This window comes from Xenopus laevis, chromosome 6L (assembly GCF_017654675.1).
Source record: "Xenopus laevis strain J_2021 chromosome 6L, Xenopus_laevis_v10.1, whole genome shotgun sequence".
NCBI classification, from domain to species: Eukaryota; Metazoa; Chordata; class Amphibia; order Anura; family Pipidae; genus Xenopus; species Xenopus laevis.
In genome coordinates, this window is record NC_054381.1 from 126,895,588 (window position 1) to 126,920,369 (window position 24,782).

General features: G+C 38.9%; 1 protein-coding gene across 1 annotated transcript in view; it reads left to right on the forward strand.

Moving 5' to 3' along the window:
• dnajc5b.L (DnaJ heat shock protein family (Hsp40) member C5 beta L homeolog) overlaps positions 1-14,728 on the forward strand; it is a 34,282-nt gene extending 19,554 nt beyond the window's left edge. Inside the window, exon 4 of the mRNA XM_018267291.2 lies at positions 14,221-14,728. Within this exon, the coding sequence (XP_018122780.1) occupies positions 14,221-14,315 (95 nt within the window). The 3' untranslated portion in view covers positions 14,316-14,728. The remainder of the gene's footprint in view (positions 1-14,220) is intronic.
• Positions 14,729-24,782: the final 10,054 nt, after the last annotated feature.

The window sequence follows — 24,782 nt, forward strand, 5'->3', positions numbered from 1 at the left end:
CCCCATTCCTTAAAGCTTTAACTGCATGAAATGTGATTAGGAGTAATTAATTAATCTACGTATACTTGTCACGGACAAGAATGCCCTGCTTGAGGATTGGCAGGATTGTTTCTATAAAGGTCAGAATAAGTCTCCAGGAGAGAAATTAAAATTAAAATTTGATGAAATCAGTCATCCAACGTGCATAATGTAGAAATCAATTAGCTCTGTGATGGGCAATTAAATGAAAGTTGTACATAATTGTTATAAAATGAGCATAAAGCTACACTCACCGCATACATCTTTAGCTTGGAAAGAGAACACATTTGTCTGGTTCTCATTTAAGCATTCTAAATGTTTTGTCTTAATAATAATTATGATATCCATTTTGTCTAAAGATTAATCACTTTTTTTATGAATCCGGCTGAAAATCAGAATTTCAGTGTATCTTGAAAACTAGAACTTTTTTTGCACATATCTACTGTTCAATTGCTAAATCTGCAGAAACAGTAAGGCGGGAAGATGTTATCTTAAATAACATGGTTTCAGAGACAAAGGAGGAGGTAGAAAGTTCAATAGTATGCAGTTGCACCCTACTGTTTCTTACATTACTGCATGAACCAGGCAAGCAGCAACCTGGGAGCTGAAATTTGGGCTGTCATGATATACCTCTCTAGCTCAAGCAGGTCGTTGACCTTTGGTTGGATACGTGAATAATTTGGCTGCAAGGGGATAGTCAGGCAGATCAGATTCTGTGTGGATGTACTAACATGCACTGTTCTAGGCTGAAACAACAAGAGGGAAAATAAGGCAAGTTTGTTTTTATTTATAGTGTCATTGCCAGAGCTCTCTATAGTGGGACCCATACAAGGACCAATAATAATACAGTGCAGGGAGTTTAATCAATTATTGTAGAATCTATTATCCAGAAACCTATTAACAAGACAGCTCTGAATTACAGGAAGGCCATCTCCAATAGAGTCCATTTCAAGTACATCATTTTTAAATTATTTCATTTTTCTCAGTAATAATAAAACGATCATTTGTACTTATGAGACTTATGAGCAGATTTATCTAAGGTACAAATTAAAATTTATGTGAATTTTTTTTTTTGCTCCAATAAATTTGAATATACTCGAATGGGAGGTTATTTAAGAAAAAATGTGAATGTCTAATATTCAATCGAATAGTCCCGACCCGAAAAGTCAAATCTAATTCGAATGGAGTATTCCCTCCGAAAAAAACTTGAATGTCAGGAAGGCAATTAACATATTAAAATGGTTCAATGGACCTTTGCCATTGACCTGTCAATGAACTCTGCTGATTTTAGGTGGCGAATAATCATATTAGAACTGTTTACATGGTCAATGTGTCCAAAATCTTACATTTACTATTCAACCCTTAATAAATCTGCCCCTTAAACTGCATGAATCAATATTGGTGGAAAAACAATCATATTGTGCTTATTCCATGTTTAAATCTTCTTTATTAGCCTAAAAGCTATGGAGATTCAGATTACAGAAAGATCCCTTATTTGGATAACCCCAGGTCGCAAGCATTCCAAATAATAGATCCCATATCTGTACCAGCTTTTTGATGATGGTGCTGCTGTGCAAATGAAGAAACTAGAAGCTTGGGAGACATTTGTAACGATCATAGGGGTATATTTATTAAAGAGTGGAGTTAGAGATCGCCACAGTTCTCTAGAGTGAAATTCCGTCACTCTCCATTCATTTCTATGGCATTTTGAAAGGCATATTTATCAAAGGATGAACTTTCTCTTTCACCCACTGATAAATACTCTTTTAAAAATCCCATAGAAATGAATGGAGAGTGGTGGAATTTCACTCTAGAGGACTGTGGCGACCTCTAACTTCACTCTCTGATAAATACACCCCATAGAGAGAAACCGTATAGAGAACAAAATTGTTGTAGACAGATTTCATGGGGACCAGGGTATCTCTGGGTTATCTTAAGTTTGTAGGATTTGTTTCTGTATGAACAATAGTTAAATAGTAGACTACATGCGTGTAAGAAGCCCAAAACGTTAAAGGATAAGCCTACGTAATTGGCATTAAAAGAGTAACATGATGTGAAAAGCGTTGCTGAAATGATTCCCATGGCAAGGCAGTGCATATAGAATACGACAGGGCTCATACAAGCACAAGGGCAAAGTGGAACATTGCCTGGACAAGGGCAGACATTTAAAAGCAATTCACAAAAGCACTTGTACCTTTATATGTTCCTTGTGATTTTTGATAAAGTGCAGGGTTCATGGATGCAAAGTAGCCTTGGGGGCAGATTCACTATAGGGCGAAGTGGCCATTGATATCGAAAATTCACAAGAAAATTCACAAGCAGGGACATCACCAATTCACTAACAGGTGCAGACGACAATTCGCTAGCGAAGGAGACAGTTGCTAGCATTCATCTTACTCTTTCGCCAGGCGACTTTTTGCTCTGGCGAAAGGTCGTTACTCCGCAAAATTCAGTAAAAGTGTGGATTTTACTGAACCTTACCTCTGTCGCCAGAGTTAACTTTGCCACCTCAGACCAGGCGAACTGATAAAATGAAGCTACATCTTCCTCAATCTTACATCATATCCTGTCTGCTGAATATACATGAAAGAGTAAAAAAACGCTGGCGACTTTTCCTTTTTTTAAGTGGTATTGGCTGCAAAAGTCCTAACTTGAACTTTTTTTGGCTTAATATTTTTCCCCAGACATTTGAGAACATATGGAACATATGGAGCATTCATTTTACAGTGGGCTCATGTGTAGGGCATAATATTAACTCTCTTGTCTTTATTAAGGTTCCTTGGACATTTGTAATAAAAAGTGGTAACTTCAAGCATTTGCACCAACATCTCTAATAAAGGCGTCCATACAACTATTGTACTCATCCTATTCAAATTGACCTAAGCGTAAGATCACTAGCGAATTTTCGTTAGGCACAAATGAACGCTAGCTCATCTTCGCTATGAAATGCTCACACTGCCGAAGTAATGCTAGCAAAAAGTCACCAGCATTCAGTGCCCAGGATGCAACTTCGCACATTAGTGAATCAGTGTAGCGGTAGCGAATTTGTGCCTGGCCAAGTGGCGCAAGCCGTGTGAATCGATGGCAACATTTCGCCCTTTAGTCAATCTGCCCCTTGGAATTAACCAGACCTCGTGGAGATGATTCATCCAGAATTTCCTTTGTGTGTGGTGCCTATAGTAAATCACATGCTAACATGGTTTTTGGCAACTCATGCACCAATGAGCCAGTACCTACACCATTTACACCAGCCTTGTCTAAGACACAACGGAACTGCAGTTTTAAGTGATTTTGAAAAAATAGATGCTTACTGCTTAGTTATTTTGCCCACAAGGCATCTAACCTACTATTGTAACATCTACTAAATTCTTTATACTACCAGTTTGAAAGATTACAGGGCTGATTTATTAAGCTGCAACTTTTTGGGATCAGGCTTTGTGGCACTTTTTATGATTTATTATGAGACAAAACAGACAATTTCGAAATATGAAAATACTCCAGCTAAATCTTGTTGAAAACATGTAGAAGTCATAGTTATTGTGTGACAACGTGAAAAAGTTGTGTTTTTTTGGGACTTTTCTGCAACTTTTCACATTCTTACTTTTTTTTTATTCGAATTTTTAAATAAATTTCATGACTTTTGTGGTTTTAGAGAAAGCGAGTTTAGTCGTTGTTTCAAAAACCTCTAAAACCATGAAAATGTCTGTTGATAAAGAAGCCTCCATGAGTCAGGACTGGGGATATCTTGTCGGTGCTCATGACCCTTATTTGCATGCATTGCAATTTTTACCCGGGGGTCTAAAGTTAATCAATACATTGGCTGGGGGCTAACAAATTGGCACCCCCACCCCACAGTGAATAACTCTTGTCCTTTAAAAGAGGATTAAAGGATAATTAATAATATGGCTAGAAAAGCTGTTTTTATATACTGAACCTAAAGTACAAGCAGAGAGTTGTAGCAGCCCTAGAACAGCAATAATCTAACCCTTCAAAATTCTCCACAGGAATTCCCCATCTTGGATTTTCATAGTGGCATTTTACATGCTAAGAATGTTGTAGGCAGCTGTTGAGAAGTTGAAGGGGTCAGTGGAAATCAACAAGCAGAAAGCTGGGTTCATCTTTTATAAAGGCTTATGATACAGGACTAATTTTTACATTTGAGTGAAGGATGCACTTGTTTCTGAGCTGCCATGTAATGTGAATCTGAATTAATAACTAGTAATCTGTCTAGTGTTGTGACTTCTATAGTATATTGTGAGTCAGTCGCTAAGCTCAGGTAACTGAAAAATCTGCAACAGGTGTGCTGGTCTATTTCAACTACAATATATCAGACAATAGTTGGAAAATAGTTGACTGTGAATTTTTTTTACTGTGGATATCTCCTTCTATCTCATCCCACAGAGGAGCAATTGAATTGCAGTCTGGTGAAATGGGAGGCTGCAGTACTGAGTCTGGAATCAATAAAACCTGGTGATGTTTTTTAGATCATCCGATGCAGATAAAGCCTTCTGAAAACAGAATGTATTCGCATTCCTTGTGCTCTATATGTAGCATTGGCTTAAAGAAGAACGTGAAGACGTGGCTGATTCTGAGCCTACAGATAAACTTGGGCCAAGAATCAGCTCCTATGCTGGCCTTTCAGCCTTTCCCTGTGTCTGCAGCCGTATCCATTACATCGGCCCAGGTGCCCACAGGCCGAGAATCAGCCATGTCTGCCATTAGATTAAGAATTAGGCTAGAAATGCTACAAAAGTTGGGGGAGAGTGCAAATTGCAAAAGACAGACTCAAGACACTCATTTTTTTACACACTTTGCATCTTGTCCCCATCATGTGCACCTGCATATTCCTTGCACAACCTCTGCTTGATGAATACAGCCCTGTCTGTGTTTGGCAGCACAGTATTCATGATGTGTGCTGGGGAGACACATAGGCATTCCTTGTTTCAACCTCTACCCAGGGTGCATAGTTAAAAAAAAACCCTGTCCCTACTGCCTTCCCTATGGCAGATAGTATTAACCACCACCAGCACTCCATTGTGAACTATACACAAGATTTTTAATCTAGCACATAGTGCAGAGCACACCTATGTCCTGGACTCAAAACCTGATTTTGCATCCCTTGCACTTGTGTCCAGGGAATTATCAACTTACCCACCCAAATGTTGTGGGCTTCTGTAACAGCTCAAGGTGACCACAGACCTTTCGAAGTGAAGATGCTCCCAGTTAATCAGCTCTTACATTTTGCTCTTTGCTGTTTGTCTTTTAAGTTGTGAATCTTTGCAGACTCACCATATTGCAGGGTCAGTTATTTTAAGTAGTAATGCCCCCAACTTTTATTTATGATACACAATACTGGGATACTCTGGTACCATCTAACTCTTAATAAAAGGGATTTGAATATTAATTGCAACTAAGAAAAACATTATTTTTAACACCTCCTCTTCCTAAACCAGCATCTTAATAAAGTCGTTCATGTACTCTAAGGGGCCCATTTATAAAAACTCAAATTTTATCCAAAAATACTCCATCTCAAACCTGTTGAGGTCATGTAGAAGTCAATGGCAGATGTCCCTGAAGTTGTTTTTTGACATCATTATCTATGCTGGATAATCCGATAAAGTCTGGGTTTTCATCAGATAATGTGAAAAATTTTAGTTTTCGCAGGTAAAATTTGCCAAAGTTGAGTTTTCAGAGTGTCAATTGTACGATGCGAATTTACGCTTGATTTTGTTATGACTAATTTTGCTTCAACTTTTTAGCGAAAGCCAGCATCAAACACCCCAAAACACCGGAAAATCATGAAGACAAAAAACAACTTCAAATGGTTAAAGGGACCTCTACCATTGACTTTCACATGAGTATTTTCTGATTCTGACTTTTTGCTGCTTTGGGGCATAATACAATAAATCTTTAAAAATTCAAGTTTCTTCTGGAAAAATTCAAGTTTTTTTGCGAAAAAACTAAAATTCAAATTTTTTTTAATATTGAAATATTTTTTAGTAAACTTAAGGTATGATGGTCAACATTACAGAGAGATCAATTATCTGGGAAGCATTCCTGATATGAGATCCCATGACTGTAGCTTCATATACCATTTATCATAGAATGTATTCTGAATATTGTAAACCCACCGCAATGACGGGACTGTGTGAGAGAGATCCTATAAAAACTTTTTGGAGGTGAACCAAATTTCTCAGTTCATAAGCAGCAAACAGATGGTAATACTGAGCAGACTGTTGGGGGGGGGTTAGTAGAAGAATACACCTGCAGTCCTTTCTAGATTGTGAAAACAACAAATTTGTGGTTGTTCTATATTTCTATAAAATGCTAAAAATGTGAGATTATTTAAGTGTCAAAACCACAAAAACCTCTAAAACAAAAATTTGCCAGGTAAAACTTGTTGAGGTCCTATAGAAGTCAACGGGAGCTGCACTGATCCTCTTGGACCATTTTTAATCAATTCGGGATTTTAATGGTTTTCTAAATTTTTTTGTGAGGAATTGTCAGAAAAACTTGAATTCTAGCGAACTTACCACAAAATTGGCAAAACGGTGGAAAAGTCAATGGCCGTCCAAATTATTTTGATGAGGGTCAAATTTTTTTTGACTTTACGCCACAGTTTCACAAATTTATCCACTGGCGGCAAAACGCCGAAATTCACTGCAAATTTTTATCTTAATCTTTTTATAAATATCATGACATTCATGGTTTAGAGAAAGTTAGTTTAACCGTGGTTTCAAAAACCTCTAAAACCACTAAAATGAGACTGTTGATAAATAGGCCTCTGAATGATGAATACACAACAATATACACAAATGCATAGAAGTCTATTTATCAACAGTCTTATTTTAGTGGTTTTAGAGGTTTTTGAAACCACGACTAAACTAACCTTCTCTAAAAGCACGAATATCATGAAATATATTAAAAGATCTGAACAGAAAAAGCACGAACGGGAAAAGTCGCAGAAAAGTCACACAATGGCTACGACTTTTTCGTACTGTAGTGCAAAAGCCAGAGTCGGAAACATCCGAAAAGCTCTACAACCACGAATCAAAGAAAGATCTTCCAGTTGTAAAAGGGACATCTGTCACTGACTTCTACATGATTTTGACAGGTTTTAGCTGGAGTATTTTCAGGATTCGTAATTGTTGCAGTTTTGTTGTGACTTTTTTGGACTTTTGGGGGCAGATTTACATATGGTTCAATATCGAGGGTTAATTAACCCTCGATATTCGACTGCCGAATGTAAATCCTTTGACTTCGAATATCGAATTTGAAGGATTTACCGCAAATAGTTTGATCGAACGATTGAACGAAAAAAGGATTATAATCAATCGATCGAACGATTTTTCTTCGACCAAAAAATTGTTAGGAAGCCTATGGGGACCTTCCCCATAGGCTAACATTGCACCTCGGTAGGTTTTAGGTGGCGAAGTAGGGGGTCGAAGTTTTTTTTAAAGAGACAGTACTTCGATTATCGAATGGTCGAATGGTTCAATTCGAAGTCGTAGTCGAAGTAGCCAATTTCGATGGTCGAAGTAGCCAAAAAAAACATTCGAAATTCGAAGTTTTTTTTATTCTATTCCTTCACTTGAACTAAGTAAATGGGCCCCTCACAGTACCTTCTTCATTTGACTTGTAATAAATGTAATGGCTCTAGGCTACACTGATTTTGGACATTCAAGAAAACTGCCTGGTGCAGTTTTGCGGTGAAATTCACATTTTCTCAAATGCGATCATTTTCAGTGTTTTTTTTTTGTTTGGTTCTGGAATACATTGCAGAAAATTGCTGACTTTATTATTATGCTCCCCGTGTTGTATACATCAACGAGTTGGATTGCAGCCCTACCCAGTCTGGAGCCAATTTTGAAAGAAATTGGTAACATGAGATGTTTTTTTTTTACCTATGAAGAATAGTTGTAGAATAGTGGAAAGGATCTTCTCTATCAACAACACACCTTAACCATCTTCCCATTAAATCAAATTTGCATGTAAGGCTGCGATGCCCAGCTTGCTGTGTTTTGCTTTACCCTTCATGCATTGACCTACCTCGTTAGAGAGGCTCATTTCCACTATGCAACTGTTAGAAGTTCTTCCTAGCATGGTGCATGGACAGCTTCTTAGACAGGTGGAAGACTGGGAAGGGATCAGATCCAATAGCTTGAAGCATATAAACCAATGTGTTCAATGCATTTTTGCTAAATTTTGTGATCTCAATCAAAACGCTCATTGCTACTCTTTACCATCCATGTTGCTTTTGATAAAAAAAAAAGCAGTGGTCAAACCCACCCAATCCTTTCCATGTGCCAGATTTTGCCCTCCAAAGATTTTTCTCCTGAATAAAGGCACATGTATTGTACATCGAGTTTGACCCTTCACCCTTCACCCTTCTATTTCCTATTGGTATTTTATTTCGTTAAAGCACATTTAGGAGCAGATTTATCAAGGGTCGAATTTCAAAGTAAAAAATACTCTGTAGTAATAGGGTTTCACTAACTTTCTTTATTAAAGTGTCTCATAAAACTACAGTACACACAAGGATAAAATTGATTGTAAAAAACAGAAGAGAAAAGAAAAAGAACCTTGTTTTGTGACTGCGAGTTTCCTTCAATGGTTAAAATTAACCCTCACTTCTATAGACCGTATGTCAATTGACTTAGTGACCAACTTTTTCACTTAGTTCATTCACCAATCAGTTAATACGTATGTATAAAATTCTCACCTTGTGCCAATAAATATAAAGTGCTTGTGCTTAAATAAATACAACCAATAAAATATTGATTGTCACTACACCGGCTCTGTGTATATTTTATCAATTAATAATTCTAAAATAAAACTAATACCAATTAATTAATACAAATTCTTAGTATTATATCAGTTACCTAATGAATTATAATTGATTTATTTAAGTTATAAAGTGCCTGTGCTGCGGTGGTTGGTAAAAAACCTCTTAATTCATATTTATCGTAATAATTAAGGTAATGAATACGAAAAGTGACCAGTGCTAATGATACGTTAGTTATTTTTTTAAAAAATGATTGAGTAAGAATAAATTAGTGCTTCTCAGTTGCAGATTAACCCAACCGCTCCTTGAGAATAAGTGAGGAATTAAAAAAATAGGTAGTGGAGTTGCTCCCAAGATTTCTAGCTATGATTGTTTCTAAGTCCCTAGGAGCACCACAAAGTGGAAGAAGGCAGAAACTGAAGGGCTGCGGTCTCGTTTGTTAATCTTTTCTATCTAAGAAGAGAGGCTGTTTAACCCTAAAAAACCGCAGACCATTCAGTTCATGGAGAGAAAACAGATTTAAGGTAAAGTTGCAGGAAAGATACCTGTTTGTTTAAAAAGGTGCAATTTCTATTCACCGAGGTGAAATAATTATTAAAAGAAAAACGAGAGTCAAATCTTGCCCTAACGCGCGTTTCGCCACAGCTTTCTCAAAAGGCAAGTTTTGAGAAAGCCTTTTTAAACAGGCTTTCTCAAAACTTGCCTTTTGAGAAAGCTGTGGCGAAACGCGCGTTAGGGCAAGATTTGACTCTCGTTTTTCTTTTAATAATTATTTCACCTCGGTGAATAGAAATTGCACCTTTTTAAACAAACAGGTATCTTTCCTGCAACTTTACCTTAAATCTGTTTTCTCTCCATGAACTGAATGGTCTGCGGTTTTTTAGGGTTAAACAGCCTCTCTTCTTAGATAGAAAAGATTAACAAACGAGACCGCAGCCCTTCAGTTTCTGCCTTCTTCCACTTTGTGGTGCACCTAGGGACTTAGAAAAAATCATAGCTAGAAATGTTGGGAGCAACTCCACTACCTATTTTCTTAATTCCTCACTTATTCTCAAGGAGCGGTTGGGTTAATCTGCAACTGAGAAGCACTAATTTATTCTTACTCAATCATTTTTTTTTAAAAAACTAACGTATCATTAGCACTGGTCACTTTTCGTATTCATTACCTTAAATTACGATAAATATGAATTAAGAGGTTTTTTACCAACCACCCCAGCACAGGCACTTTATAACTTAAATAAATCAATTATAATTCATTAGGTAACTGATATAATACTAAGAATTTGTATTAATTAATTGGTATTAGTTTTATTTTAGAATTATTAATTGATAAAATATACACAGAGCCGGTGTAGTGACAATCAATATTTTATTGGTTGTATTTATTTAAGCACAAGCACTTTATATTTATTGGCACAAGGTGAGAATTTTATACATACGTATTAACTGATTGGTGAATGAACTAAGTGAAAAAGTTGGTCACTTAAGCTGGCCATAGACGCAAAGATCCGATCGTACGAATCGTGGATTCGTACGATTTTCAGACCATGTGTGGAGAGTCCCGACATTTTTCGTCCGTCGGAGATCGGTCGTTTGGTCGATCGGACAGGTTAGAAAATTTCTGTCGCCTGCCGATAATATCTCTGCGTGTATTGCCGATCGTACGATTTTCAGTGGGAGACTGTCACTAGTGTTGTCAGACATAAGTATCGTACGATTGCTGTCAGGGGCAGAACATTGGGTGATCTGTTCTTATTTGATCGGAATGGTAAGGACTTTGATCTGAATGGTTAGTGGAGGGTCGGGAGATGGGAAAGTCCGATCGTACGTTGATTCGTACGATCGGATCTTTGCGTCTATGGCCAGCTTAAGTCAATTGACATACGGTCTATAGAAGTGAGGGTTAATTTTAACCGTTGAAGGCAACTCGCAGTCACAAAACAAGGTTCTTTGTCTTTTCTCTACTCTTTTTTACAGTAAAAAATACTCGACCATCAAATTGAAATATCGAATTCGAACTTTTTTCATCGAATTTGGGTATCCTGCGGTCGAAGTAAAATCATTTGATCGAACAATTCGAACGATTTTACTTCGACTTCAAAAAACATAGAAACATGCTGTAGAAGGTCCCCATAGGCTAACAAAGCACTTCGGCAGGTTTAATTTGGCGAAGTATTGAAGTCGAAGTTTTTTTAAAGAGACAGTACTTCGATTATCGAATGGTCGAAGTATCCAAAAAATCACTTCTAATTTTTTTACTTTGAAAATTCCCTCTAATTGACTTCGACCCTTGATAAATCTGCCCCTAAGATAAAATGTAGTCTGACAACAGAATAGAGCCATCTAGTGGGACCAAAACTTTTGACTGTGAATCTGTTTCCTAATATACTTTTCTGGTTACCGAATAAAATACATGTATAATGTGTGTAAACACAACCCTTTATTTTAACACTGAGAAAGGGAGAACCATTACGCATAGTAGCAAACGCATTCCCTTTGGCATATTGTATCTACATAACGTAATAGGCAGTTGAGAAACAAATCAAAGAGCTTTAAAATGAATCTCAGAAAGAAGATATTTGTCCTTCATCATCTGTAATATTTACATATTTATTTGCTTATCAGCCTTTAATAGTGCATGCCCATGCCTTCATCACCAAAAGACTATAATCGTCCAAAGCAGAATACAGAATAGCAGTAAGACATGATTTAATCATTTTTGCTTCTGATGACACAACAATATATTTATTAGGAAACATAGATGTGATTAATAGATTCATTAATTAAAACGATCAAATTTCAAGACAAATCATGTCGGTAAATAATTATAATAATAGTTAAATAATCTGAGAGAAACGCAGCTGTGCTATAAGGAACACAATGTAAAAAATGAGCCGCTCTACTGAATTACCTGACGCAATTAACACTGTGAATTTTTAATTTTACTGATGATCATGGAAGCAATAAAGAAACTTTAAAATGCATCTGCCATATTCTCCTACTCAATAGAATTATTATTATACTAAAGACAAATGAACAATTCAGATACATCATTTATTGTCACCTGCCAAGTCAAGAAGACCAGAAAGTCTTAATGCATTAAAAATTACGAAAGGTGCTTTTTAGAAAACTGTTGAACACTTACCCCACATACCTCTTCCTATACCAGACATTCATTCATTCTTAGATCTCCATGCTTATAAATAATTGGCATGAGCAACCCATTGTCATGGGGGGTCGAGACAACTAATTAGGAAACTCTGCCTTATGTTGTTTTACCTAAACAAAAAGAGGTCATGTAATGGGCAAAGACTAGTTATCAATCTCATTTTTGCAAGGAATGATATAATAGAAAGAACTCTTACATTATGGTGCCCATTTACTAACAATCACATTTTACATTTTTTTTTCACGAATCTATAAAAATCCCTGGTTTTCCTATTTTTTTTTTTTTTTTTTTAAACGCTCTAAAAATTCGAGATTTATTAAGTGTAAAAACCATGAAGACCACTCATACAAAATGCCAACAGGTAAAAGTTGTATATATAAGTCTATGGGAGCTGCAATGATCCTATTGGACTGTTTTAAATCAATTAGGATGTTTTCGGATTTTTTTTGCTAAGAATTGTCTGAAAAACTCAAATTTTTATAGATACTCATTATTTAGCGCATTATTTTCTGTTTGTACTTTTTTTATTCGGATCTTTTAATAAATTCCATGACATTCCTAGTGGGGCCGATTCATCAATAGTCGAATATCGAGGGTTAATTAACCCTCGATATTCGACTGGGAACTAAAATCGTTCGACTTCGAATATCGAAGTCGAACGATTTAGCGCTAATCCTACGTTCGATCGATCGAAGGATTTTTCGTTCGATCGAACGATTAAATCGTTCGAATCGAACGATTCGAACGATTTTAATCCAACGATCGAAGGAAAATCCTTCGATCAAAAAAAGGTTAGCAAGCTTATGGGGACCTTCCCCATAGGCTAACATTGACTTCGGTAGCTTTTAGCTGCCGAAGTAGGGGGTCGAAGTTTTTTTTAAAGGGCAAGTACTTCGACTATCGAATGGTCGAATAGTCGAACGATTTTTCGTTCGATTCGTTCGATTTCGTTCGAATTCGAACGAATTTAACCAATTCGATGGTCGAAGTACCAAAAAAATACTTCGAAATTCGAAGTATTTTTCATTCGAATCCTTCACTCGAGCTTAGTGAATCGGCCCCTTAGGGTTTTTTTTTACTAAAATTCGAATGAATCTATTTTTTTAAATTAAAACAAAGTCAACCAAACTTCCTTTCACAAACTGAACTCATTTGTCAATAATTTTTCTTGAAAAAGTCTGAGAGAAAAAGCAATGTGACAAAATCAGACAGCAATTCATAAAGTAAGATTAACACTCTCAAAACTGAACTTCATCGAATTGTCACTGCAAAAACTTGGATTATTGGACAAAAACCCTGACTTTATTGGATTATCCAGCGCAGATCACAATGTCAAGAAACAACATCAGGGACATCTGCTATTGACATCTACATTTGAGTTTTCCCGTTAAAAACCTCAACCAGATAAATTTGAGTTTTAATAAATGGGCCTCGATTCATAATTCAGACAGAAACATTGTTAAAGAAACAGTAATACCAAAAAATTAATGTGTTTCAAAGGAAAGACAATATAATATAGTGGTGCCCTGCAATGGCAAAACTGGTGTGTTAGCTTCAGAAAAACAGCTATAGTTTATATAAACAAGCTGCTGTGTAGTCATGGGGGCAGCCATTCAAGCACAGAATACACAGTAGATAACAGACAAGTTCTGCAGAATCCCATTGTATGCTACAAAGCTCATCTGTTATCTGCTGTGTATCCTGTGCCTTTTATCCCTTTTCAGCTTTAAATGGCTGCCCCCATGGCTACACAGTGGATTGGTTATATAACTATAGTTGTGTTTCTGAAGCAAACACACCAGTTTTACCAGTGCAGCACAACACCAAAACTACATAATATTTTCATCACATGGTTTGTATGCAACTAAATCAAGCCTGGAATTCAAAAATAAGCACCTGCTTTGAGGCAATTGGGAGCAACATTTAATGGGTCGGTGAGCAACACGTTGCTCGCGAGCCACTGGTTAGGGATCACTGCTTTGGTACCTTGGATCCTATCTGTTAATTAGTTTACATTTCACTGGATAAAATTTTGTTTATTTTTTAATTCTAAAAGTCTTTCTGATTGTATCTGATGTCCAGTGTATTATTATGAAGGCTGTTGGTATATAAGGAATATATAACAAATACCTTTTCTTGCTCCGAGCACCTCATGTTTCCTCTAACTCACCGTCCAGCTGCATTAATGATAAGGAATACTATTTATCGTCTCAGCGTTTTTAAGTTATTATCTATGCTTTTATTTCAGATGGATATACCCCAATTGCAATGCAGCCAAGAAATGCAAATGAAAAAACACAGCTGATCGGAGACAGCCATCGTACTTACCAGACAGACTCATAAACCTCCGAAGATTTCACAGGGACAATCCATTACAAAAATGTGGGGGTTTACTTGCACAGGGAAGCAGTGTCCATCTTGATTGTACATTTTGCATTTTATGCAATTATTCTTTCATTCTCCTATATAATGTGCTACTTAAAAACAAATAAAGAAAAACATGTGAGCCTGATCCAGTCTTGATATCAATACAATGGTCAACAAACATCCTTACTTGAGGTTAGTCAATGAGTTTTACAGAACAAGGCTTTCCCCAATGATTTTATCATTTAATTCCATATACTGTAAATACCCTGTATTGTATAAAACTGAAGAGGCATATTATTTGTCTTGAAAAATCATTTTGTCCTGCTGGCTCCTTATATATTTTCATGGAGAAACACTTCATGTCATGCTTTTTAATAAATTGTATTCAGTCTTACCAAATATCACTTGCATTGTCTTGGTCTCTTTCAACCTTTAACAGAAAGTAGAGAGAAGAGACAATGTTAGCCCAGGACCAAAGGCACGGAATACTAAGCCCACTAAGAGGTCCAACCTTTGGTCAGGTTCTCCTTTAACATATACATATATATATATATATATATATATATATATATATATATATATATATATATATATATATATATAAGCATATTGATGATTAAGTCATTCATTTAGATAAATAATAAATCTGGAGTTTAGGGTCTCTAAGTAGAGAGTGATTACGCACCACATAAGGGAAGAGTCCCAGGTGCACCAACATGAGCCCTCAGAACGGGGAGCAGACAAACCGAAAAAAAACCTTGGAGCAGGCACTCAATGAAGGCAAACCTCCACCAGGCATATATATTCAGAGTGAAAAGTTGATTGTGTCCACAGCCTTACGCGTTTCGTGTCATAAACACATAATCATTTAGACAAAGTCATAAACCCATATTTCTAAGAATATCTAGATCTAGAAGAGGAATAAAGTTTTTCAAGCCCAAATGGTGTGAGATCCATTTGAGTTGATTTGAGTTCTTTCTTAAATATGCTAGAGACAAAAATGTCACTTGAATTTAATGGGGGTTTTTTCCCCAAAATCACAGTAAAAAAAGATGCTGTCACGTCTTCTCTGGGGAGACATCGTGGAGTACCAGGAAGTTGGGAGCCTGAAGACTGGGTAACCCGGAGTGTAACCATAGACAGCATTACAGAGAACCAAATCCATGATAATAGTGAAAGAATATTTAATAAAGTTAGTGATTACAACTCACAGTGCTCACAATGTACTGTATATACAAACTTATAGTAGAAAGCGACAGGCATGGACACAGTCCAGAAGCAGGCCAAAGAGTAAAGACAGGTGACAAACAAAGTCGAGGGACAGGCCAGGAGTCAGAACCGTGGAATCCAAAAGCAGAGCAAAGAGAGGCAACAGGGTACAGGAACAAGGCAGGAACTAGAACAGGACTTGGAATCAGGAACAGAGAGGGTCACAGGGACTTGAAACAGGATCAGACAATACGGAAAACAGCAGCAAGGTCACAGGAACAGCTTAATGACCAAGCACTGGGCAGAAGTCAAGGGCAGGCTTATAAAGGGTCAGGATTGGATCATGATCAACAGATGGGGATAATGAGATGGGCGGAGAGATAAAGCAGATCAGATCTTTCCATAAATTACATGGCATTTGTGGTTTTAGAGAAAATTGGTTTATTCGTGTTTTCATAAACTTCTAAAACCTCTAAAATGAGAATGTTGATAAATGGGCCTCTAGGGAGGGTTATTTACTAAACATTTTTTTCTGGTTGAGGTTATTTTGGGCAAAAACATAAATTTTTAGAGATTTATTATACCTCAAAGCAGATAAAAGTCAGAATCCAAAAATCCACCATCGCAAACCTGTAGAGGTCCTGTAAAAGTCAATGGCAGATGTCCCTTTTACAGTTTGAAGATATTGTGATCTGTGTTGGGATTTGTTGAATAATCTGAAAAATTTGGGGTTTTTAGGGCGATAACCTGAAAAAATCGAGCGTTTCAGAAGCCAAATCCTATTTGCACGATGCAAGTTTTTGCTTGATTTTATTGAGTTTTTTCCTGACTTTTTGAGTAATTTTATTAATAAATAAGATAAAATCATGATGGGAGTTTGGTCGAGCTTGGTTTACTAAAAAGATGTTATAAATTTGAGTTTTAGTAAATAACCCCCTAAGTGTTCAAAAGTTTTTTTTAGTAGACTTAAGGTATGGTGATCACAGAACAATCCCTTATTCAGAAAGCTCAGTTTCTCAAGCATTCTGGATAAAATATTCTATACTTGTACTGGATAATACCATGCGTGCTTTTGTAGACACTGCCCCTATTCCTGATGGTGGTATAGTGAATAATAAAAAAATATATAAATTTACATGTATACGTACATGTACATGTATATACAGTAGCTGTTGCTAATGCAGAGTATTTCAATGAAAGATGATTTTCTCTCTGATTCAGTGTATTATCCAACAAAGCATTTTTACATAACCTATTTAGCTGCTTTATCCTTTGTTTCTACACACGCTAAATAAAACATCCTGGTGTTAATGAGCTTCATTTCCCAACTATTTAATGCCTTTTTAGATGAAAAAAATCATAGACATGGTAATGCCTGATCGTTTTTGAAGTCAAAATTGCTAACAGTCTATTATTAAAAGAGAATTGTATTAACAAAATTATCCTGATACTTTCTGGGGAAAATAGGATCAGATTGTTCTGCTATCCTGTTATACTAGATATACGAATGGCAACAGGCACAGTACATTTAATATTATTACTACTAGATGATTGTATGAGAGATGCCTATAAAACAGCTCATAATAACTATAGCAAACAATGAACATATAATAGTTTTTATTCATTTCTATTTTTCCATTTCTATATTTTCATTTATTTTAATTTAAAGTTATAACAGTGTAACATAGTAATTTCATTTGGATACACTCTGCCTTGTCTGCTGCTCAATCATGTTTGGCTTCACAAGAAACCCTTCCGTTCTCAATATGCATAAAAATCTTGGATGTGATGTCCACTGAAAAACATAATTTCTAAACAAGTTTCCAATACTTTACAATTATTTTTATTTGTAAATATTATTACTTTGAAAACAATATTTGTTTATCCCTTTTTATTGAAATTGTTTTGACTTTTCAATTTATGTAGCATAAGCCAGTTTCTATGTTGCTGGTAACTTTAAAGGGATCCTGTCATTGGAAAACATGTTTTTTTCAAAACGCATCAGTTAATAGTGCTACTCCAGCAGAATTCTGCAATGAAAACCATTTCTCAAAAGAGCAAACAGATGTTTTTATATTTAATTTTGAAATCTGACATGGGGCTAGTGTAATGGAAATAGAGGTTTCCACCCAAGATGGCGACGGGTCCAAGATGGCAACGGCGTCCAAGATGGCGACTCCTGGCCCCACCATGTGGATCCTGCTGGTCGCAGCACTATGATGCCTGCGTCTTCCCGCCTGCCGATTGGTCGCCGGCGACGGAATGGTCAGAACGCCAGCATCAGGACGCCAGCGTCATGACGCCATTGCGCCCAAACTTTGGCGCCAAACCTGGCCTATATAAAGCCTTCTGGACACTACAGACATTGCCCAAGTATAGGTCTTACTTCGTGTATTCCTGGGTGTGTTTATTATTGATTGATTCCTGTGTACCAACCTTGCCTGTTATTTCGGATTGACTTGGATTGAACTTTTGCCTGGACTTCGACTATTCTCTTGTCTCATCCTTCTGTTACCACGAACTTTGGTTTGTTACCTGCTTCCTCCTTGGTCCGCACTCCAACTGCACCTTCGGGCCCTTACATTATACTTGGGCCATGGACCCTTCTGAGGAGGCCTCTGCTCAGCCAGACTTCGGAAGAGCTTTCCGTGGAATAGCCTCACGCATGGAGGCCTATGAAGCCCGGCAGACTCACTTTGGCCAAGCTCTTGAAGCCATTTTGGAGAAATTGTCTGCCCACACTCCTACGGTCCAGGTTCCTGCCTCTGCTTCGGCCACTATTCCTGTGGCGCCAGTTCATGTCTCCGAACCCCGTATTCCGGCACCTCCACTCTTCAGTGGTGATTCTGTGGCTTGTAGAGGGTTCATTAACCAATGTGAGATCCAGTTCACACTGCTACCCCATGAATATGTCTCGGAACGTGCCAAGGTGGGATACATCATTACTCGCCTGACTGGTAAAGCCTTGGAATGGGCATCACCGCTGTGGGAGAAAGAGGATCCCTTAATCGATGACTCCAAGGCCTTTATCCATGATCTGCGCACTGTGTTTGATGCTCCCGGCCGGGCAGCGTCCACCTCTTCACGCCTGTTCCAGATTCGTCAGGGAACACGTTCAGTGCCTGAATATGCGATTGAATTCCGCACATTGGTTGTCGAGACTGGCTGGAACAATGACAGTTACCATGCCGCTTTCTACAATGGGCTGTCTATGCGCCTCAAGGACAATCTGGTCTCTCGTGAGTTGCCTACACGCTGGGAGGATCTTATTGCCCTGGCAGTCAAGGTGGATACTCGACAAAGAGAACACCAAGCTGTTAAAGAACGAGTAAGGAAGTTTCAACCCCCCCTGGCTCCTCGCTTCCAGAGACCTTTTCTACCCAGCACTGCTGCATCTTCTTCCTCGGCTCCTGTTTCTTCTCCCGCTCCCACTGAAGAGCCTATGCAGATTGGACGTGCTCGTCTTTCTGAACAGGAAAAGTTGCGGAGAAGGGCTGCAGGACTTTGCTTATATTGTGGAGGCAAATCCCACTTTGCCCATGAGTGCCCAGTGAAGTCGGGAAACGCCAACGCCTAGGTGAGTTTGGGGAAACTTACCTGGGCGGAATTGATCATCTTCCCCAATCCTCTGCTCATCGTTTTCTTCTTCCGGTACAGATCCAGCTTGCATCCAAGATCATTTCTACTCATGCCTACCTTGACTCCGGCGCAGCTGGAAACTTCTTGGACAAAGCATTTGCGGAATATCATTCCATTCATCTACAAACCTTGGCTGTACCACTCCGAGTCCTAGCCATTGATGATCGGCCACTTTCTTCTGCCTTCATCTTCAAGTCTTCGCAAGAATTATCTTTCAAAGTGGGCACCTTGCATACTGAAAGACTTTCGTTTCTGCTGATTGATTGCCCGTCAACTCCAGTAGTCCTAGGACTTCCCTGGTGGCGCATCCATAATCCTGTCATTGACTGGTCCGCAACTCAAATTTGTCGCTGGAGCTTCTTTTGTCAACAGAACTGTCTTCCGGCTCAGCCCCTTGTCAAGATTTCTTCCGTGGTTCCTAATCCCTCCATCCCTCCTGCTTAAGAAGACTTCTCTGATGTCTTCAACAAGAAATCTGCAGAAACGATTCCTCCTCATCGGTCGTACGACTGCCCTGTCGAACTTCTTCCTGGCACTATGCCTCCTCGAGGACGTACTTATCCGCTCTCTCCATCTGAACCTGCAGCGATGAAAGAGTACATCCAGGAAAATCTCCTACAAGGTTTCATTCGTCCATCTTCTTCTCCTGCTGGTGCGGGGTTCTTCTTTGTTGAAAAGAAGGATGGCAGTCTACGACCTTGCATCGACTACCGTGGCTTGAACAAAATCACTGTAAAGAACCGCTACCCTCTACCTCTCATATCCGAGTTATTTGATCAGCTCAAGGGTGCCAGCATTTTCACTAAGCTAGATCTTCGTGGGGGCCTATAATCTCATCCGGATCAGAGAGGGTGATGAATGGAAGTCCGCGTTTAATACTCGTGATGGGCACTACGAGTACCTCGTGATGCCTTTTGGACTCTGTAACGCTCCTGCGGTTTTTCAAGAGCTAGTTAACGACATCTTCCGGGACTTGTTGGTTCAAAGTGTAGTCGTTTACTTGGACGATATTCTAATTTTTTCCTCAAATCTCATTGAACATCGGATCCAGGTGCGGGAGGTCTTATCTCGATTGAGGAAGAATAATCTTTTCGCCAAACTTGAAAAATGCTCCTTTGAAGTTTCTTCAATCCCCTTTCTGGGGTATATCATTTCCCAACAAGGCTTCAAGATGGACCCAGCAAAAGTTTCAGCGATCCAGGATTGGCCCCTCCCCACCAGCACCAAAGCTATCCAGAGGTTTATTGGTTTTGCCAATTATTACAGACAATTCATCAAAGGCTTTTCATCCAAGATCTCTCCAATTCTGTCCCTTATCCGGAAAGGTGGGAAACCTCAATGTTGGTCCTCTGAAGCCTTAGAAGCGTTCAAAACCCTCAAAGATTCCTTTTCTTCTGCTCCTATCCTCAGACACCCTGACCCTCTTCTACCATTCTTCATTGAAGTTGATGCTTCCGATGTCGGGGCTGGAGCTGTATTATCCCAAAGGTCCTCGCATGATGGGAAATTGCATCCTTGTGCTTTCTTTTCTAAAAAGTTTTCTTCCCCTGAACAGAACTATGATGTGGGAAACTGTGAGCTGTTGGCTGTCAAATTAGCGCTAGAAGAGTGGAGACATCTGTTGGAAGGTTCCTCTGTACCCGTGTCTATCTTCACTGACCACAAAAACCTCGAATACATCCAGTCTCTCAAACGCCTTAATCCCAGGCAAGCTAGGGGGGCACTCTTCTTCTCTAGGTTCAACTTTGTTATCACGTTCCGCCCTGGTTCCAAAAACAAGAAGGCTGACGCTCTCTCTAGAAGCTTCGTTCCTGAAGACACTTGTTCTGAGGATCCTGAACCCATTGTGCCTCCTACCAAAATCATTGCTGCTTTAGTTCCCACCATGTCTTCCCAGTTGCTATCTGCACAATCTTCTGCTCCTGACGATACTCCTTTGAGAGTCGCATTCGTCCCTCTAGAACTTCACCACTCCATCCTGTCTCAGTCCCATAACTCCAAACAGGCCGGCCATCCTGGAATTAAGAAGACTACCGAACTTCTGTCTCGCCTGGTGTGGTGGCCTTCACTCCGGAAAGATGTTAAGAACTTTGTTTCTTCCTGCTCCACTTGTGCTACCTCTAAATCTGGTCACTCCCCTCTTAAGGGACTACTTCTGCCTTTACCCATTCCTTCCCGACCTTGGACTCATTTGGCGATGGATTTCATTGTGGATTTACCTGTCTCCCTTGGGCATACGGTCATCTGGGTCGTGATCGACAGGTTCAGCAAAATGGCTCACTTCATTCCTCTGCGCAAGTTGCCTACTGCTCAAGAACTTTCTAAATTGTTTATTCAGCATATCTTTCGCCTTCATGGATTTCCGGCTGAAGTTGTATCCGACAGAGGTTCCCAATTCATTTCCAAATTTTGGAGATCCTTATGTAAAGCTCTTCACATTTCTCTCCAGTTTTCCTCTGCCTACCACCCTCAATCCAATGGAGCTGCCGAGAGGGTCAACCAAGCATTAGAGCAATTCCTTCGTTGCCATGTGTCTTTGTGTCAGGATGACTGGGCAGATCTACTCCCTTGGGCTGAATTTGCTCATAACAATGCTATGCATGCTTCCTCCGAGAGGTCCCCATTCTTTTGTGTGTACAGTCAGAATCCTCTAGCATTCCCTCAAGATCTCCTTCTCACAAACGTTCCTGCTGCCAATGATCAAGCCGCTCACATGCTCGCTATCTGGCTCGCCACTAAAGCCAATCTGGAAAAGAGTTCTCTTTCCCAAAAGAAATTTGCCGATAAGAGAAGAATTTCTTCCCCTCAATACAATCTTCGTGACAAAGTCTGGTCATCTACACCAAACATTCATCTTAAAGTACCTACTCCCAAACTCGGTCCCAAGTTCATCGGTCCTTTTCCAATTGTCGAGATTATTAATCCTGTGGCGGTTCGTCTTCAACTTCCCCCAGAGATGCGGGTTCCTAATGTCTTCCATGTGTCTCTTCTCAAGCCTGCAATACCTTCTTCTTCCGCTCCATCCTCTCCTACTCCAGTTCTTGTCGATGGTCACCCGGAGTTTGAAGTCAAGAGAATCCTGAATTCCCAAATTTCCAGGGGTGTGCTGTAGTACCTGATAGAGTGGAAGGGGTTCGGTCCTGAGGAGTGCTCCTGGGTGAGAGATTCTGACGTCCATGCTCCCCTTCTTATCCGAAGATTTCACAAACAGTTTCCATCCAGTCCTAGTCATGGCGGTCCTGAGGCCCCCCCTAAGGAAGGGGGTACTGTAATGGAAATAGAGGTTTCTACCCAAGATGGCGACGGCGTCCAAGATGGCGACGGCGTCCAAGATGGCGACGGCGTCCAAGATGGCGACTCCTGGCCCCACCATGTGGATCCTGCTGGTCGCAGCACTATGACGCCTGCGTCTTCCCGCCTGCCGATTGGTCGCCTGCGACGGAATGGTCGCCGGCGTCAGAATGGGCGCCGGCGTCACAACGCCAGCGTCAGGACGCCAGCGTCAGCGTCATGATGCCATTGCGCCAAAACTTTGGTGCCAAACCTGGCCTATATAAAGCCTTCTGGACACTACAGATATTGCCCAAGTATAGGTCTTACTTTGTGTATTCCTGGGTGTGTTTATTATTGATTGATTCCTGTGTACCAACCTTCCCTGTTATTTCGGATTGACCCTTCGCTGCCTGGATTGAACTTTTGCCTGGACTTCGACTATTCTCTTGTCTCATCCTTCTGTTACCACGAACTTTGGTTAGTTACCTGCCTCCTCCTTGGTCCGCACTCCAACTGCGCCTTCGGGCCCTTACAGCTAGACATTTTGTCAATTTTCCAGCTGCCCCTGGTCATGTGACTTGTGCCTGCACTTTAGGAGAGAAATGCTTTCTGGCAGGCTGCTGTTTTTCCTTCTCAATGTAACTGAATGTGTCTCAATGGGACATGGGTTTTTACTATTGTTCTTAGATCTACCAGGCAGCTGTTATCTTGTGTTAGAGAGCTGTTATCTGGTTACCTCCCCATTGTTCTTTTGTTTGGCTGCTGGGGGGAAAAGGGAGGAGGGGTGATATCACTCTAACTTGCAGTACAGAAGTAAAGAGATTGAAGTTTATCAAAGCACAAGTCACATGACTTGGAGCAGCTGGGAAATTGACAATATGTCTAGCCCCATGTCAGATTTCAAAATTGAATATAAAAAAATCTGTTTGCTCTTTTGAGAAATGGATTTCAGTGCAGAATTCTGCTGAAGCAGCACTATTAACTGATTCATTTTGAAAAAAACATTTTTTCCCATGACAGGATCCCTTTAATACCAAGATTTTGAGGCCCATTTTTTTTTAATTTTAGTGGTATCAGAGCTTTTTGAAAGCACGATTAAACTCTATTCCTCTAAAATCACAAATGTCATAAAAGTTATTAAAAGATCTGAATATAAAAAGTAAAAATGAAAGGCAGTGCAGAAAAAAACCTCTAAAACCTTTAAACATCAACTTTTTCGGATAATAACTAGAGAAAAAAAATCCAGAAATCTCTAAAAGTCTCAACGTTTAAAAAAATTCCAATAGGATCAGTACAGCTCCCATTGACTTCAAATGGTTCTCGACTGCTTTTACTTGGTTGCATTAGCGTTTTTACACTTAACAAACCTTGAATTTTTTGAATTTTAGAGAAATTTTTAAAAACCATGAATTTTTAGAGAATAAAATACAATTTGTGAAAAAAATAGAAATCCAAATGTTAATAAATTGCTCCATGAGACTATCGGCTAGCGTAGAGAAGGACCAGGGCCATGATACAAAAACCAGAACAGATGTGGATGGGGATCGACACTTCCTTAGGCCCCTTAGTTAAATAACTTACTGTTTAGGACAGATTCCTTAGCCTTTCCTATTGTAGGAGCAAAGGAGTATTTCTTGTTGTAAAATGATTGTAAATAGTGTAGAATATGCTAAATTAGTGTATTTAGTATGAGAGTCCAGAGTCCTGAGGACCTGGGGTTTTTAGATAAAGGATTGCCACATTAAATAAAGCACCATGCCTAAAATCTTCTAATTCACATTTTACCACCAAAACCCAAATAGAACTGTTTAGCCATCAACAACTATTAGTGGTAATATCAAATACAAAGCTTTGTCTTACCATTAAAAAGGAACAAGCAACTCAGGCAAGATGAGGATTGCTTTACACAAACAAAATAGAAAACTGGAATGCTGTAATTAAGCGCATTCCAGAAACTCTTTCCAGATAATAGATCACCTATCTGCATTGTGTCCCCAATGTTATCAGAACTTACAAACCAAACCTGGAGGCACAAATCCAATTCCAGGACCATGTTTTGAGGTTTGCCACCAAAATGTTTCCCTGTTTTGCGCATTTGATAAAAGGGTTAGTTAGACACACTTCAGCTTGTGGTTTCATCATATTTCTTCTTCTTCTTCTTCTTCTTCTTCTTCTTATTATTATTATTATTATTATTATTATTATTATTATTACTACTACCTAACTAAGTTTTTATGTATTGAAAGTCTAGTAAGGAATCATTTTTTAGGTATTTCCTATTGATTTCCCAGAAAGTAATTTTTATGTCTTCAGGGAGGTCTC